General features: G+C 40.4%; 1 protein-coding gene across 1 annotated transcript in view; it reads right to left on the bottom strand.

Annotated features, from left to right (window-relative positions):
* Positions 1-2081: 2081 nt before the first annotated feature.
* onecut2 (one cut homeobox 2) overlaps positions 2082-16192 on the bottom strand; it is a 42082-nt gene continuing 27971 nt past the window's right edge. Inside the window, exon 2 of the mRNA XM_076757793.1 lies at positions 2082-15893. Within this exon, the coding sequence (XP_076613908.1) occupies positions 15604-15893 (290 nt within the window). The 3' untranslated portion in view covers positions 2082-15603. The remainder of the gene's footprint in view (positions 15894-16192) is intronic.

Genomic DNA, 16192 nt, shown 5'->3' with positions numbered 1-16192 from the left:
AAACCTCTCCACCACCATGGGCAAGACCAAAGAGCTGTCAAAGGATATCAGGAACAACATTGTAGACCTGCACAAGGCTGGAATGGGCTACAAGACCATCAGCAAGAAGCTGATGATGAAATACAAAATAACCATCAATTGCACTTGCTGTGGAGTTCCATGCAAGATCTCGCCTCATGGGGTAAGGATGATCCTGAGAAAGGTGAGGGATCACCCAAGAACTACACGGGAGGAGCTTGTAAATGATCTCAAGGCAGCTGGGACCACAGTCACCAAGAAAACCATTGGTAACACACGTCGCCGTAATGGATTGAGATCCTGCAGTGCCCGCAAGGTCCCACTGCCAGTGAACACTTGAATGATTCAGATAAGGCTTGGGAGAATATGCTGTGGTCAGATAAAACCAAAATTGAGCTCTTTGGCATCAACTTGACTCGCTGTGTTTGGAGGCAGAGAGATGCTGACTATGACCCCAGGAACACCATCCCCTCTGTCAAGCATGGAGGGGGTAACATCATGCCTTAGGGCTGTTTCTCTGCTAAGGGTACAGGAGGACTTCACCGCATTGAGAGGTCAATGAACGAGGCCATCTTTTTTATTCAGATCCTTTACTTAAGTTAAAGTACTTAAGTATTTAAATATCATCAGCAAAATGTAGTTAAAATATGAAAAATGAAATAAGAAAAATAGTCCCTGACAAGTGTTTTATTATTAGGCCATATTATCATGGTGACTATCACCCTTTCCAAGAGAAGAGGACAAATAATTATTTCTGTTGAAGTAAATCTTGAGTGCTGTTACAGCTTGAAACATGTTAAACTGGATGATGTTAGGACAAATGCACTTGAATGCTTTTTGGTGGAGTTTGGGTGCCCAACAAGCAGCTTCCCCAACACCACATTCTGACAGAGCCAGTGTTACACAGGCAGGTTTTGTGGTGAGTGAACTAATAGCTAAGAAGCTGAAACCTCATTCAGAAGGAGAATTTGTGAAGGAGAGCATTGTTGCAGCTGCAGAACTGACCAGACAGTAAAATTGTACAAAACTGCTTCAGAAATTTGGTGAGAGGCTTCAGGACATGAAAAGTCAACAGCAGGGAGTGAATATATTTTCTACACCCGTTAATGTGGAATCAGCTGATCTTCCTGACAACCAAGAACATGAATTCATTGAGCTGCAAAGAAACAAGCTCAACATTAAGTGCAACAACAATGCATCATATTCTATACAATCATCATATGTTTGTATCTTCACTGTCCTGTGAACATTTGATCGGTAAGAGCTTGGAGGACGATGCTAGAAATGGTGTTGGAGCTGGAATCGAATTGAAAGTAAGGACACTGGAGGATCTGAAAATAGGAGTGCAAAAAAAGGCAAACAGTAAACGAAGTGGCTGTGCTGTGAGAGAAATTACCATGAGGGGTCAGCAAAGTGTCCAAACAATGAAAAAAAAGTGACTAAGAGCACAGCAGAAAAGGATTTGCCAAGCGCTGAAGCGACTAAGAGAATGGAAAGAAATGGTAGAATATCTGCATGGACAACAAAGGATTTATGGCATTTAGCAGGTGGCGGTGCAGGTCAAATGGATGCCAATGGGCATAAAACTCATCAGACAGAGACCTGTGAAAGACAGCAATGCCCATTTTTGTATTTGCCTTATGAATATTGAACACTTTGGGGTTCCATACTTTCATGGGGTATGTGGATTACAATAGAAAGATGAAAAAACACACTTATGTTAATGATGTGAAGTTGTGACCTTGGAGGTAAGCAGTGGTGGAACGTAACTAAGTATATGTATATATGAGAGTGAGGGCATGACGTGAAGCCAAGGGCTCAGGCCGAAGCTGAAGCTGAAGACTGCAGGAAGGACCGAGCCCCAACACACAACGTGCACTCCACCAGGTGAGCCTCCGTGAGAACAGTTTCAAGGTGCTTGTACTTTGCTTGTTTTCATTGCATATTGTTTTATAGTTCTACATTTCAGATATATTTTTTACTCTATTAAAATCCTCAAATATGCAATCTAAGAATATGAACCTGTGAATGTGTTTTTGACAGACAAACAGGAGGATAGGTTGTACATGGATAAGACCATTGTGATTTCTTTATTGATTTTTTTTTCTTCTTTTATACATAGAGTGGAACAACATTAATTCTTCAAATATCTCCTTCATGTTTGATCATCGTTTTATTCCACACCACAAGTTTTCAGTCACTTCTCTTTTCTGTTCCAACCAAATGTAGAAAATAAAAACGCTTCATTTGATTTTGATTACTGTATGAAAGCCATGAAAGGAAATAGTAAAAGAGAAAAAAAAAAAGGAAAAGGAAAGAGAAAAATGGATCAGTAAACAGAAAGGAATGAGATATTGTTTGGGGTTCGGTGAGGTTTTAGTGGCAGAGTGTGTGATTGTACAATTTGGTCAGACTTGACACCTGTGGAGGAAACTGCTTGAATGCTTCATCAGATACAGTCACATGTTTAGCTCTGGAGCAGCCTGCTGTGAAGCCACTAGAAGCCCACAATAACTTAAAAAAAAATGGACTGATTGTGATTTTGTTTAAAAACTGATGCTATGGATCTGCCTCTTTGACCTTTGACCCCTCGCTGTCGTGGTTGCTGATGTCAGAATCAAAACCTATTTTGTTTTCTGTCTACCAGGGAAATGCAGATATTTGTGTATATGCAAGTAAAAAAAAAATACTGTCTTACAGGACTGTGAGTGTTCGTCAGTTCAGCGACTTTAAAAGCATGTTTATGCAGAACTGTGATGTCATGAGATTTATTTCAGTTGCAGCCCTGTGGATGTTCTAACTTACACTTAAGTTTAGACTTTATAATAATTTGATAAAGGTCTTTAAATGAAGCATAAAAAACCCTTACTGTTTGCAGTTTTAGAAAATGTCTGCCTGATGTTAACAAATCCTCAATATCAGTCATGGCAGACGACTTTTCACAGTATTTAGCGCATTAATCTTTGTGCTAAAATTCATCTCACATCTAAACGTCATCATCATCCGATAGAGAAAGCCAACAAAAGAAAAAACTACGCAATTTATAAGTCCATTTTCAAAATATATTCCAATTAGAAAAACGTTCAGATGTGGTTTGATGCTCTGAAGCTGATATGGAAGACAAGGAAGACTGGAAGTGCTCTAAAACTTTGGTTTTCCTCCAACTAACACTGCATGAACTTTAATACAAACACAAAACACTGATTGGCCTTTGGTCCAGCTCATTGGTCTTAAAGTTCATTGAGTGAGTTACTGAGGGTCATTTTGGATTTTCTCCCGCCGAGCTCGCCAATAAAAACATGTTATCTTTTGGCTGGATTCTGGAGCAACTTCAATCCAGATATGAAAAAAATGTCTTTACTTTCATTTTGTTCGTTGGCCCATTTGTTCTCTCACTCTTGTTGTGTTGTTTGATTGCAGACTGCTGCATGATTAAACCTAGATACTGTACAATTAAAACTAAACTCTACCTGGAAACAAGCTCCCTCTCAGTCCTCGTATTAAGAGCGGAGGGCTCAGTGCTTTTTGTTAATTAAACAGTTGGTTTAAAATCAATTGATATTATTTCGCTAAGCCACTAGAAAACATGAATTTCCTGAACAGAAATTAATAAAACTTTTCTATTTGTAGTTTTCAGGTTTGAGAGCCAGTATGTACAGGAGTGAAACTTGAACGGGCAAAAAGAAATGAAAGCACATCAGAGCCGAGCCAAGCTGAGGCTGAAGAGCGCCAGCAATTACTGTCAGTCATCGCTCAACAATCTCCTCCTTTTTTCACTTTGAATTCAGCAAGAGCCATTTATATATATGTCATACATCATGTTCTCCTTGACCGTCTCCTTCACAGGAACGTCTGGTGTCCACATGAACAAGTTTACCCATGAACTATCGGTGGGTCATCGAAAACCTCACACTCCTTTCGCAGTGTGGATGCTAACACTCTCTGAAACTGACTGAAATGGGAACAAGTTTGTTATCAGCAGGTCAATGGTCATATTAATGCAAGCTGCAACGCAAAGTTCTGTCTGTAGCATACAGTATTGGAAATGAAATGAGAGGATGATAATAATAAGGTTAATAATAAGAATCACAATGCATTACACGGCTAGCTAATTGTAAATATACTCATGCATAAAATCTGGGCAATAGCACTGTTGCATGGATCGTGTAACTGTGATACAAGCATTGTAACACAGGAAAAGGACACCAAAACAAGATTTCAAAAACGGATGCAAAAACATAAACAGAAATGTGACTGGATTCAAAACTAAACCGATGGCTCAAAAAAAGACAAAAAAACCAAACGGTGTTATTCTGGGCTGAAACAAGTAAATTCTGGCATCATTCCAACAACGTTCCCAATCCCAAAAATATCCACATGAGGGGACAATGACCCCTAGAAAAGAACCGGAGACCAAAAAAAAAAAAAAAACACAAAGAAAGGTCTTAAATTAGAAACCTCTCAATCCTCGGCACATGGGACAGAGAGCAAACAGTAATACATTAACAAGAAAGAGAGCATAGAAGAAGACAAGCATTTTTCATTTTTGGTTTTAGCGCACCTTTTTAACTATAAAAGAAAAAAAAAAACTCAAAAATGTGTAAAGCTTTTTTTAACCCACATTTGTTTCATTTAAAAGTTACAGTTACCGAAAAAAAAAAAAAAAGGAAGAAGAGCAAGTGAATAATTTATGACATACGCTATTATAACATCATCCTAACACTAGTGTCTATGAGGTATATCTGCAACAGTTTGATAAAGAGAGCACGGTCTGCGCACAACGCTCACATGTTTGTCTCCACGTTTTTTCATCATTTAAAGCTTTGCAACCATTTGAAGAAAGAGAAGAAGGAGGACAGTGAAAGGGAATGAGCTGCAGTTCCACCAAAGCTTGTGTTTGTCTAAATGGTCGTGCTGAAACAAATCATGCGGAAACAGGTTTGACGGCACAGATCACAAAATAATGATCGATTATGTCAAGATCATAGCAGACAGCAGTGTTTTCTTGGGATCACAAAGTAAATATTTAATTATTTTGCAGTCAAGAAAGCAAACTTCTTATGTGAAATCATAAAACAATTTAATAGTAATGGTGAGAAAAAAACATTTTATGTCTTTCCATTTTTATGGAAAGCCAAAGAATCAAATTTTCCTCACCCTGAATTATTCTATTTGTTCAATCCCGCTCATCTGCTGGTAAGACCATCTTGAAACACAGTTATTTTTAAATTATATTTCACTCCACTTCTGTTATTCTACACTTTTCACTTGATGTAGCTGCTGTTTCATCATCTCAGATCTGTGTAGAAACACAAGCAAAATCAGGTTTGACTTGGTTTCTCCTTTGGACGGCTGTGAGAAGATGATCAGATCTGGGCCACAAAAAGTAAACAAATAAAAAAAAAAAAATCTCCCCGTGGAAGTCCAGCTCAGAACAAACGAGAGGAGAGTGAAACGGAACTGGAAGCCTTTGGTATTCACTCTGGATTTCTTTATGTTGATTGCATTACAAAGCACCAGAGGTCAGAGAGGAAATCAGAGAGGTATTTTATTTTTCACAGGAAAAGAAGGTCTTGAGCACAACAGAAAGGTCTAGACTTCGCTTTGGTTCAAGCAAGGCACTCATCCAAGGTTACGCATGGCATTCTTCACAATAACAGCTCTCTCTACCTTTGTTTTCACTGAGGCCCAGTTTGGAAAAGCAAACTGCAACAGCAGGAGACTGCCTCTCTCCTTGACGAACCAAACCATGGATTTTCTGCCATTTGGCTTCGCTGGTTGATTTTTAAGCCAAACGCTTGTAAGAAGGGAAGCAAAATGGCGCCGTTGGATGTAAAGATTCCAGGCGTCTGATCCTACTTGCATAGTGCTGCTTTTATGACAAATCAATCCTGTGTTATCAATTAAATCGAGTGATTACAGAGACAATTGCATGTCTTCTTTATGTCATGACTCTTTGAAGCGTGGCTGAGTACATACGTCACACAACTCCTCAGCTTTCATTCTCCATGCTGGTGAAGATCAGCCAACTTGCAGTTCTTTTTCTTCACTCTGCTGCATGATTTCAGTATGCTTTGCTTTTCCAGCCAGGCATCTGAGATCAGTATGAGATCCATGGAGTATTGTAGCACCGTCATCTATGTGAGGGTTGTGATTTTGGTTGTGCGGAGGCAGTCTGGGGCAAAGAAATTCATCAACAACTCAGAGTTGATTTCTTGATGTGTTTGTTATTTGCATTTTGAGGCAATGTTGATGTTTTGCACTGAAACAACAGCTGAGGATTATTGTAAGCTTGGTATGTCCTGTTCAATTACTTCCTGTCTCTAGATCTCTACTGTGTTGAGTAACCTTTGTGATGACATACTCTATGTAAGCCTCCACTGTACTTTGGATTTAGAGCTAATTAGCAAATGGAAATGAATAATAAGGCAACCGTTACCTGCCAAACATCCGCATTTAAGTACTGGAACTGCGATGTTGTCATGTTAGCATGCTGACTCAACAGGAGAGCAGATTCTGGTAGGACTTAATAATGTCATTGGTTGCTCTCTCAGTTTGACTGTTGACCTGACAATTACTGTATAAGGACCACAGGATTATTCATCTGTCTCCCACCAAACAGGAAAGTTCAGCCTTGAGCTCAAAGGCTCAGAGCAGTGTTGCATCATTGTGGTAGCTAAGTAGCACAAAGTTGGTAACAATCAGCTATCTAATTACTGTAAGCAAGACACGGTAAAGCTGAAAAATGGGACAATACTGTTGTTTTAAATAAATACAGTTTTGGGGAAACTTGCTGTTGATGAAGAAACAGCATGTGGGTGTCTGAGCAGAACACCAAGACATCCATCTTTGGACTATCCTTCAAGGACTATTCTTCTAGTGTCAGGACCATATGTTTGTCCGCTACCACTGTGGTTTCATCTACCTGCAGCTTTTATGTTTCAGTGCACAACAGCAATTCATGTGTTTTCTTTTCTGCATTTCAAAATCTAGAGGCCTCATTATGCTTCAAACAAGGCTTTTCTTGCCATAGTTTGGCCATTGGAAACAGGTACGAACACTATTGTCTTTGTTGTGTTACCTAGTTTGTTTGAAGCATTCTGAGGCCTTAAAGCTCCTTCTTCAGCAGCGGAGGAGTCACTGACCCCACTGGGCCCATATTTGATCATCATGAGTTACAATTATTTGCCTGTCACATTCCACTGGACAGATCATCTTTCCAGTTAACAATGGCTATTTCTTTTTTCATCTAAGATTGGGGTTCTTTTTTTTTTTTTTTTTTTTTGTTTCCAGCAGCCTTTTTTTGGTCATATTGCTGAATTTGTAATTAAAACTTACTCTGCTCTAATACTCATTGCCCAGAAAAAATGTTTTGTATTTATGTATTTATTAATGTATTTATTTGGAATTGTGTATTTCTGCTTGGACCCCCTGATATCCTGCATCCAACCCAGCCCTGCACTATACCTGCCTCTTTCCCCTTCGCACTAATTTTTTGAGAAGAGACAATGCAAGGCCAAGAGACAGGGAGGAAAAAGAGAAAAAGAGGAAAGAAAGCAGAGAAGAGGACAAAATGTGGCATTATCATTAAGTAGAGAGCAAAAACACATGAAGCTGAGCGCAGACCGTACTGAAGAGGACAAAAATCTTTGGTTTCTTTGGTTTCATCAACACGATTAAAAGGACAAATGGAAAGTCAGTGAGGTAGCCTCTCTGGTTCTCACTATTGAAATAGAAAGTTTTTTTTCTTTTTACATACACACAAAGTCAGTCTTGGAAGCAGCTAGCTTTAAGGGACTCCTCAGTTTTCCTTCCTAATGAGTGAAACAAGTCGGTGTGTTTGCATTCACGCAGTTATACATCCCAGTATTCAGGTAACAAATGTGAAACACTGCAGGTATTCTAATGTGGTGTGTATGAAGATGACATCTGTTTGATGCTGTTCCTCTAAATCTCAGTGGTGAAGAGGGCATTCTAAAGATGTTTGTTTCGTTTTCACCACAGAATGATTTTTTTCTTATGTTGAGATAACAAAATAGTAATAAAGAATTGTTTTCTTGATCACAACATAATTATACAGTGATCATCAAAATGTTTTTGACAGCTCGTTGGGTTAACAGAGCCCCTAAGTGTACACAGGAAACTGCTACTGCAGACAGAAAACTGTCTTGACTGAGCATCAAAAATTTAAAGAGCAAATTAACGCCCTGTTTTAGCTTGAGCACATCCTCTTCACAAAAGCATACGAGCCCTGACACACCCTGTCAGAATTACTGGACTGGACTGGAATTACTTTGGAAAAAGGAAAACGACTTCTGTTGCAATGAAAATCAAATCAAATCAATAGATAGATTAATAAAGTGACGTGTCATTTAATAACTGAAAAAATGATTGTGGATTTAACCTTAACATACTCCTTTAAGAGTCTGCTCTGAAAAAGAAAAATGCAACAAATAATCTAAGAGTTGATGTGCAAGAAAAGGCCAGACGGAGCTTGGTAAACAGGCAGTGATCTTTCTTTTGAGGGTAGAAAATGGTGCTTTTGAATGTGTTTATACTGTTTAGAATTAGAGTCAATGTATGAATAACACCTTAATTATGGTACAGTATGAGCTGCGTGGATGTAAACACACAGAGTTTATTGGCCTCTCAAGGATTCCAGTTATCTTTGGTGAGTCAGTTTATATCAGCATGTGGCCCTTACGTCACCTGATCAAGTGTCACTAGAACATCAGTCTGAATATTCATTGCTTGTTCAACAATGGTCAGCAGGATGCAAACAAATCAAAAACAAAAGCAACCAATAAATTCGCCATAAAAATCACAAGGAGGAAAAAAAAAACAGATGCAGTGCTCATCATTTGGTAGGCTATTATTTGTCATAAAGAGATTGTTTTCATTTTTGAAAAAGAAAATCATTACCAGGACAAAAAACTAGATTGGCTAAAGAGTGAGAGAAAGTGTTGACATTCAGAAGTACGCGAGTCTAATCTGACATTCCTACATTGTTCTGTCATTAAGTCTAAACATTCAGAAAACAACATTTCATTTGCTTTTTAAAGTAAAGCTAACTAAGAATAAATTAACAGGCCTGGCATAAGCACTGCATCTTTGATGCAACTAACATCCTTAAATACTCATAAATATTCATCAAAAAACAATTACATCTAATTAAATAACATTAAATTATTATTAAGTACAAAACTAGTGTGTTCTAAAACACCTCATAAATAAATACAGCATTGAACAGAAAGAAAAGGGAACATACAATGTAAACTTTGGCAAAGCTAATCATCATCAAGGGTAAAAGGGTTCAGAGGGAGATTTGGCAACACAATTTGTTCGCTTAAATTAATTCAAAATCAAAAAGAAAACATAAATTACATTAAATAAAAAAATCACATATTGCAAAAACCTAGGAAGGAACATAGTAGTAATAGTAGAAATATAAGTATTGGCAAATAATTTTTAAGTACTTAAAAACAAACAAGCAATGAAAACCTCTTTGGGACAGTTTTTGGTTTCATACCCTTTTTTTTTTCTTTTCTTTTTTTTTTTTTGGTTTGGCAGGTTTAGCCTGTATTACATCCAGACAGAACTGCAAGTGGGAATGGAAAATGGCCGCCACGCCCTGAGCCATAAACCACGCCCCTCCATTGGGCGTGGTTCGTAAGATGGGAGGGTCAGGTGGGCGGATGATTTCTTTGGACTAGAAGCTTTTCATACAGAAAGAGAGAGAGAAAACTAAGGATAAAGCTATTTGACCGATATTTTAGCAGTTTCTCTCAGCGGGTGTAGTATTTTTGGTTTGGTTTCATTTATTGTTGTTGTATATATGGAGCAGCAGCATAGTTCCTCCCCCCTAAAGACCAAGCTAACGTAGGTTTGTTAGGGACGGACAGTAAGCATGTCCAATCATCACTCTGTCTGTGAGGGTCCTCCTCCAGCATGGCAGTGCAGGCTCGAACAAACTGTGGCTTAATGACAGAGATGCTCTGCACCTTTGAAAACCTTCCAGCCAAGCCAGCAGTGCTTCATTATTCCAAACTCAACTAAACAGACTTTCACTCTCTGGATTGTCCATTAATTTATCATTGTGGTACCTCATCTCTGACATTGAAGCTAAAGAAATGGAGGGATGTTTCCCTCAGATTCTTATCACTAAGTCTCACACTTGGACATCAAGAGACTGGAGGAAGTCTGTTACTCCTGTGAAACACTGCAGGCTCAGCTGGTTTGTCCTCGGTTTGGGTTGAAAAGTGTTGTGGGTTAAACAACACTGTGTGAGTGACTTCATGTAAAAGAAACTGATCGTTCTAGATCACACATCTAAGATAGCTTGTAGACTCTTAAAGAGGTATGGGGGAAAGAAAAGGTGTCACTGTGCTACTGTTAGTACAGCAAAAAATCTTTGGTATGCACTGTACGTTTCACATAGCATTACATTGTCACTCTCTCCGCAGTAGGAAGTGTGCCGGACAACAGCCAGCTTAATGTGAAAAAGTGGCTTGTTTGAATCTCCAGACTGGGTGGAAGCCAAAAATGGAAGATGGAAGCATTTGAGTAACAGTCAACAAGTAGTTGATGTCTTTCTCGATGCTGACGCACCGAGCTGCTTCCAGCTCGAATGTGTCGCACCGTCTTGGTTGTGAAGCAAGGAGAAAACAAACCATTCCTGTACTGTTGTCTGGCAGCTTTTGTTACTACTGCTGGAGTTTGTTGGAGGTAGACTTTGTCCTGTGGAGCAGATAATGACAGGTGGTGGTGGTGGTGGTGGGGGGGGGGGTGGGAGTTGGCAAACAGCAGCCATCTGAGAAACTCACTTTCTAACGTGACCATGGTGGGTGTGGCAGATTGATTACTATGATGGCTGCATGTGTTGACGCCATGCCGGAGGAGTGACCCACATCAAAATACCAGACCTACATGAGTGTCTGCTGTGGGGAAATTAAGCTAGATATCCACTAGCTTACGAGCAGAATCCTGACCATACTGAAAGAAACTGTGATTCAACATCTGGGCTAAGTTTGTGAAAGTTAAAGGACAAGCAGGCTTGATTAGCCTACATGCTAACCCAGAAAGTGTTGCACACAGTGGATGTACCAAAATAAAAATTAGCTTAAAGAATTCAAAACCCACAGCACACCACTCCAGCATGGATGCACATCATGCTGTAGGTGTGTACGTGCTGGTAAGCAAAAGTTGAGATTTTCCTTTTCGGGGGGAGAAGAACTGCTACTGGACTTAACGGTGAATCTTTGGTTTGTTAGCTGATGAGGTTTCTGTTGTTCTTTTAACCATTTTTTTACTTTGAAAAACTGCATAGGCACACGTTAAAGACACTCTTCAACCGTGAGAGACACATTAATGTTCTGCCTTTTTGGGGGGTAGGAGGGAAGAAAATGGTCGACGGCGTCCTCCGTTGGTTCCTTCCCTCCTTCCCGTATGGTTTTACCCTTTTCAGTCCCCAACTTGCTTTCCCTTAAAGATGGCCTGATGCAACATCAGGCAGAACAAAGCTACTTCTCCGCTCCTATGATGTCATCCTTCCTTCTACCCTCCCTCCTTATCCTCATCGTCATCATCCTCCATCCTCGACATCGTCGCCACCACTCTTTTTTTTCTTTTTTTTTGGTAATAATTCTCTTCCATCTTCAGTTAGTTTTCTCCGTTTGTTGGAACAGTTAGGTGCAGAAAAAGGTTTTCTTTGGTTTCGATTTGTCAATAAATAGAAAAAGTCTCAAGTGTCCATTTTTTATTTTAAATCGTTCTTAAAGCCTTTGGCTTGCCTCTCACCAGGCTGGTACTCAGCCTGGGTTTCTAATGAGCAGGGGCTGCTGACTGACGCCTTTCCTTTGGTTTGGTTTCTTTTTTTGGTTCAATAACTTGAGTGAGAGATGATTGATGAGGTGACTGCAGATGGTAAAGGCTACACACAGTAGGAGGTGGTGGCGGTTGAGGTTTTTTGGATGCGTTAGTATATACATCATGTGTAAAGGCTGTACAGTGTGATGGTATCCAACTAAAACCAATGGTTGTTATGGGATTTGGTAGCGATGGATGTTTGGTGAAGTTTGTATGGACACAAAGACAGTCAGAAAGACAGACAGAGAAGTCTTGTCTCTGTGTCAGTCCATCTGTCTTTCTGTCTGCAGTCCTTTTTACCAAGCATCCAACTCTCCTACGCTGCAAACAAATCCTGTCAGAAGCTTCATCTTCAGGTTCAACTTTTTTCCTTAAAAACAGGTAAGTGGTAAATTTCTCCACTATACACAAGGAAGCAATTTGAAGTCTGAATATATGACTTTACTACATTGATCTGTTTGCAGCGTTAATACCTGCCTTCCTGTTTTCCAGCCCGCTGACCCTCTGGAAGAGACGGACCTGCCAGGCATCGTCATAGATTGTCCTCTTTAACTATTACAAAGGCCCTGATCCGCCTGGACAGTTCGTCCTCCGTGGGTTCAGACGGTTCACTGGTTCTGCTGTTGTGTCTGTTACTCGATGTGGTAAGACTTTGTGGTTTGTTTTTAAGGGTATCCGTGATGGCAGCAATAGGTTTCCAAAAACATCTTAGTTCTCCAGCTGGATTTACGTCAAAATCTGGTTCACAAGGCTCTGAGCGTGTTTCAGTGAAGAACCTCTTCAGCAATGATAAACCAATATAGTCCAAAACTTGTGAAGTATGCACAAACATGGAAGATGTTGATAATCTTCACAGATTATGTTTTAGGGAAAGAAGGATTTAGGTTTCGTTCATATTAGCTAAAAACTGGCCTCCGATAAATTTCCTAAAGGGCTGTCGCTTCAAATGAAACTCTCTCCTCCACTGGAATAGAGGAGAGCTGAGTCTGACTATTTTGGTCGCTTTCTGAAACAGACAATCGGACAATCACGCCCATTGCCCCGTGATTGGCCAGGTGTGCTGAGGTGTGAATGCCTTCAAGAATAGATTGTCCAAAAATGTGTGCACCATTTCCCCCATTTTTTATGATTCGTCGGAGCTCGTCCCTCTCTATGATGGGGTGAAAGTGACCATTTGGAACAAGTATAAACATTTTTGCCTTGAGATGTAGTCAAGATGACATGTTTGAAGCATGTAGAAGCCTTTGGTTTCAAACTACCTCTTGTGCTCTGCTTTCGTGCTCTTTTCACAAAACTTTGGCAGAAATGGTTGAAGAAACCAGTTTGTGTTTTGTGGCTTCTGCTGATTTATTGAAAGCCCAGGAGCTCTTGATTAAACATGGATTATGTTTAACTTTATTTTTTCATGCTTTGTTAGGTATTGCAGACTGACTGTTGCAATTGTTCTGCATTGAAACAAATTTATATGTAAACAGGAACATTTCAGTTTTTTGAATTTTACATCTAACCAGGGAAGCCTTTAGTGTTTCTGTAAATCCAGGCTGGATTTGATGTTTTGTCTCTGAAGGACAGCTGTACCTGGAGGGAAGATGCTTGTTTGAGTTCGTGCATTAAACACGATGCCTTCAAATCTCAAATCCACCTTTACTTCACCACCTTTTGGACCCTTTGGACAGCTTTGACTCAAACTGTTAAGCATCTCAGTTACAGCTCTCATCATCAAACACCACCAGTTTTAGCAATGTCAACAGCATCTTTGCTCTAAATGAAAAGTAAAATTGTGCTAATGCTAAGATGCTAGGTGGAAACCGCTGCCCTGATGGATGAGTTACCATGGTAACACAAATGATGGGTGGGTGAAGCCAGGGTAAACTGGAGCTTAGCTTGGGTTTAGCTGACAATGTTCTGGTGGGAATTCTGGGGAACATTTGGGAAATGACTCTTTAAAGTTGTGTGTGTGTGTGTGTGTGTGTGTGTGTGTGAGTGTGTGAGTGTGTGTGTGTGTGTGAGTGTGTGAGTGTGTGTGTGTGTATGGGGGGGGTTGTCTGTAACAGAGTGTCTACATGTGTGTTTATATTAAAGTGTGTAACGACAGACGCCGAATGGATTTCAGCCGCTGTTTAGAAAAAATGGTATCCTGAGTTTTCTAAGATGTGAAGACCACTCGGCTTGGCGGAGAGCCCCGGTTCTATTGCAAAGAAAATGTGCTTCAAGATTGTGCTCACGTACGTTGTATATATTCATAGAAAAAAAACTAACACCACTGAACACTAAGTATGCTGAGGATACTTGAAACCCTAAATGTTGGCTCAAATTATGAGGAAAGCTGCATGTGCCTTGGTGAATGTTTGTGTGTGTGTGTGTGTTTGTGCTTGCATATTTAGCCATTTCAGCTTTAAGAATCCCCACTGCCCCCTTTTAAGAGTCCAATCATTACATGTTGCTCTTTTTTTTTTAGGTAAAATTGAAGAGTTTTGTCCAAAAACTGATGAAATCTCATCATTTTGTAAAAGAGAGTTGATAAGTTTTGTCATTATTTAAGAAAATAAAATTCCTTCTATCACCTGGATCATAGATGTTGTAGAGATCAACTTCAGAGAGGTATTCCCTGTTTGAAAGGGATATGGAACACTCTGGAAGCCAGCTCTTCAACTCTGGAAAACAGACTTTGGTTTTTCTGGTGTGAACCTGATGGTTAAAATCGGAGACTGCACAGCCCATCACATCCATTAATTAACAGATACATAAACTGATCAGTTCCTTGAACAGTGAGCACAGCGAACGCTCAGCCAATTCATTTTGATGGATAAATCATAGTATGTTTGACGAAATGATCTCAACATACAGTTCATTGGCTTTTCTCGTGAGCATATACTGAGCACACTCTGTCCAAGCCAATGAGTGGGCCGTATGCTTTGAAGACTATTTTGTCAAACTACTATTTCCAAGGTCAAGAAAGAACTGTGATGCTGAATCAGCGTTGGGTTTCTTCTCATTCATCTTTGGTTTGGTTTTAAAATTAAAAAAAAAACTTCACGTACAGTCAAACTTCACCAGGAGCTGCACCAACTGACCTCCTTAAATTTGACCGTGCAATCTCCGAAACCCGACTTCAACTCTGCCCCTAACAGATGCGTTGTTGCAATCTTTGGACATTTGATGGTCAAAATACCACAAAATTTCCAGAGATTCTTTTCTATCTCATCCCAGAGCTCCCAGCACATTCTGAAGTCATAAAGCTTTCATTGGTTTCTTGTTTGTTTGGTTGGTTCCTAGCTTATATTGCATAATAGAAAACATACATTGTCTTCTAGTCTTTGGTATTTGGGCTAGTGTGTCAGCTTATTGTCCTAAAGGAGACATGAGCGGTGAAAGTCTATCACTCAAAAGTTTTTTCCCCACTGAGGTTTCTTTGTTTTTATCAGGTGAGTTTACCCTTCAGCTTCTTTATGGATTGATGAAGAATTTGCAAAAGGCGGTTAGGCTACAAACAAGTCGTCACAGTGAGCAGCCCCTCTCTCAGTTTGTCACCCTCGACAAAAGCAAAACAGACAAACAAACAAAAAAATGTAAAAAGTTTGGTTTTCCTCCTCACTTCGACCGGACGAAACCTCAACCCGCGCCCTCCACCCCTCCACCCCTCCCCGCATCGCCATCACCCCGCCCCACCCAAAGACCCCTCCCTGTCGCATCCCTCCCCTCCCCCTCCTCTATCTATCATCACGCTTTGGTACAAGTGCTGGACGCTGAAGATTGGCCGCTGGGGCTGGCTCCGTCGTCTGTCCATTTGTCCAGGCTCCGGCGGCGGGCATTCATGAAGAAGTTGCTGACCGTGGTGAGTTCGAGGCCCAGCTGCTGTGAGATGGTGAGCTGCATCTCCTTGGATGGTCGCTTGTTCTCCTTGAAGATGGCCAGCAGGGTGCGGCGCTGCAGGTCGGTGAAGACCAGCCGCGACTTCTTTGGCGTGCTGTTGCGCTCCTTCGCTGTGTCCTGCTCCTTCCGTTTGCACGCTGCGAGGAGGCGGAGAGAGGAGGAAAGAAGACAGTGAGAGTGGAAAGCGGAGGAGAGGAGGTAGAAGAGACAGGAAATACAAGAGTTAGTGTTGTTTGCACTGTTTGAACAGCAGCGGAGGAGGACTGGGCAGCATGTCTTCAATGAAACACAAACAGAAGATCTTGTTGACAGAAGTTCACGTTGCTGCGTACACCTGATACCTGTTCACCTGCTGTCTGTCTGTCTTTCTGTCTGTCTAGCTTCCATGTCTCTTTCCTGTCAGCTGTCCAATTAAGGCAAAAAAAGCCTCCAAAAG

This window comes from Chaetodon auriga, chromosome 19, assembly GCF_051107435.1.
Source record: "Chaetodon auriga isolate fChaAug3 chromosome 19, fChaAug3.hap1, whole genome shotgun sequence".
Taxonomy (NCBI): Eukaryota; Metazoa; Chordata; class Actinopteri; order Chaetodontiformes; family Chaetodontidae; genus Chaetodon; species Chaetodon auriga.
Note: the sequence above shows the minus strand (reverse complement) of the source record. Positions and strands in the feature narration are given on the sequence as shown.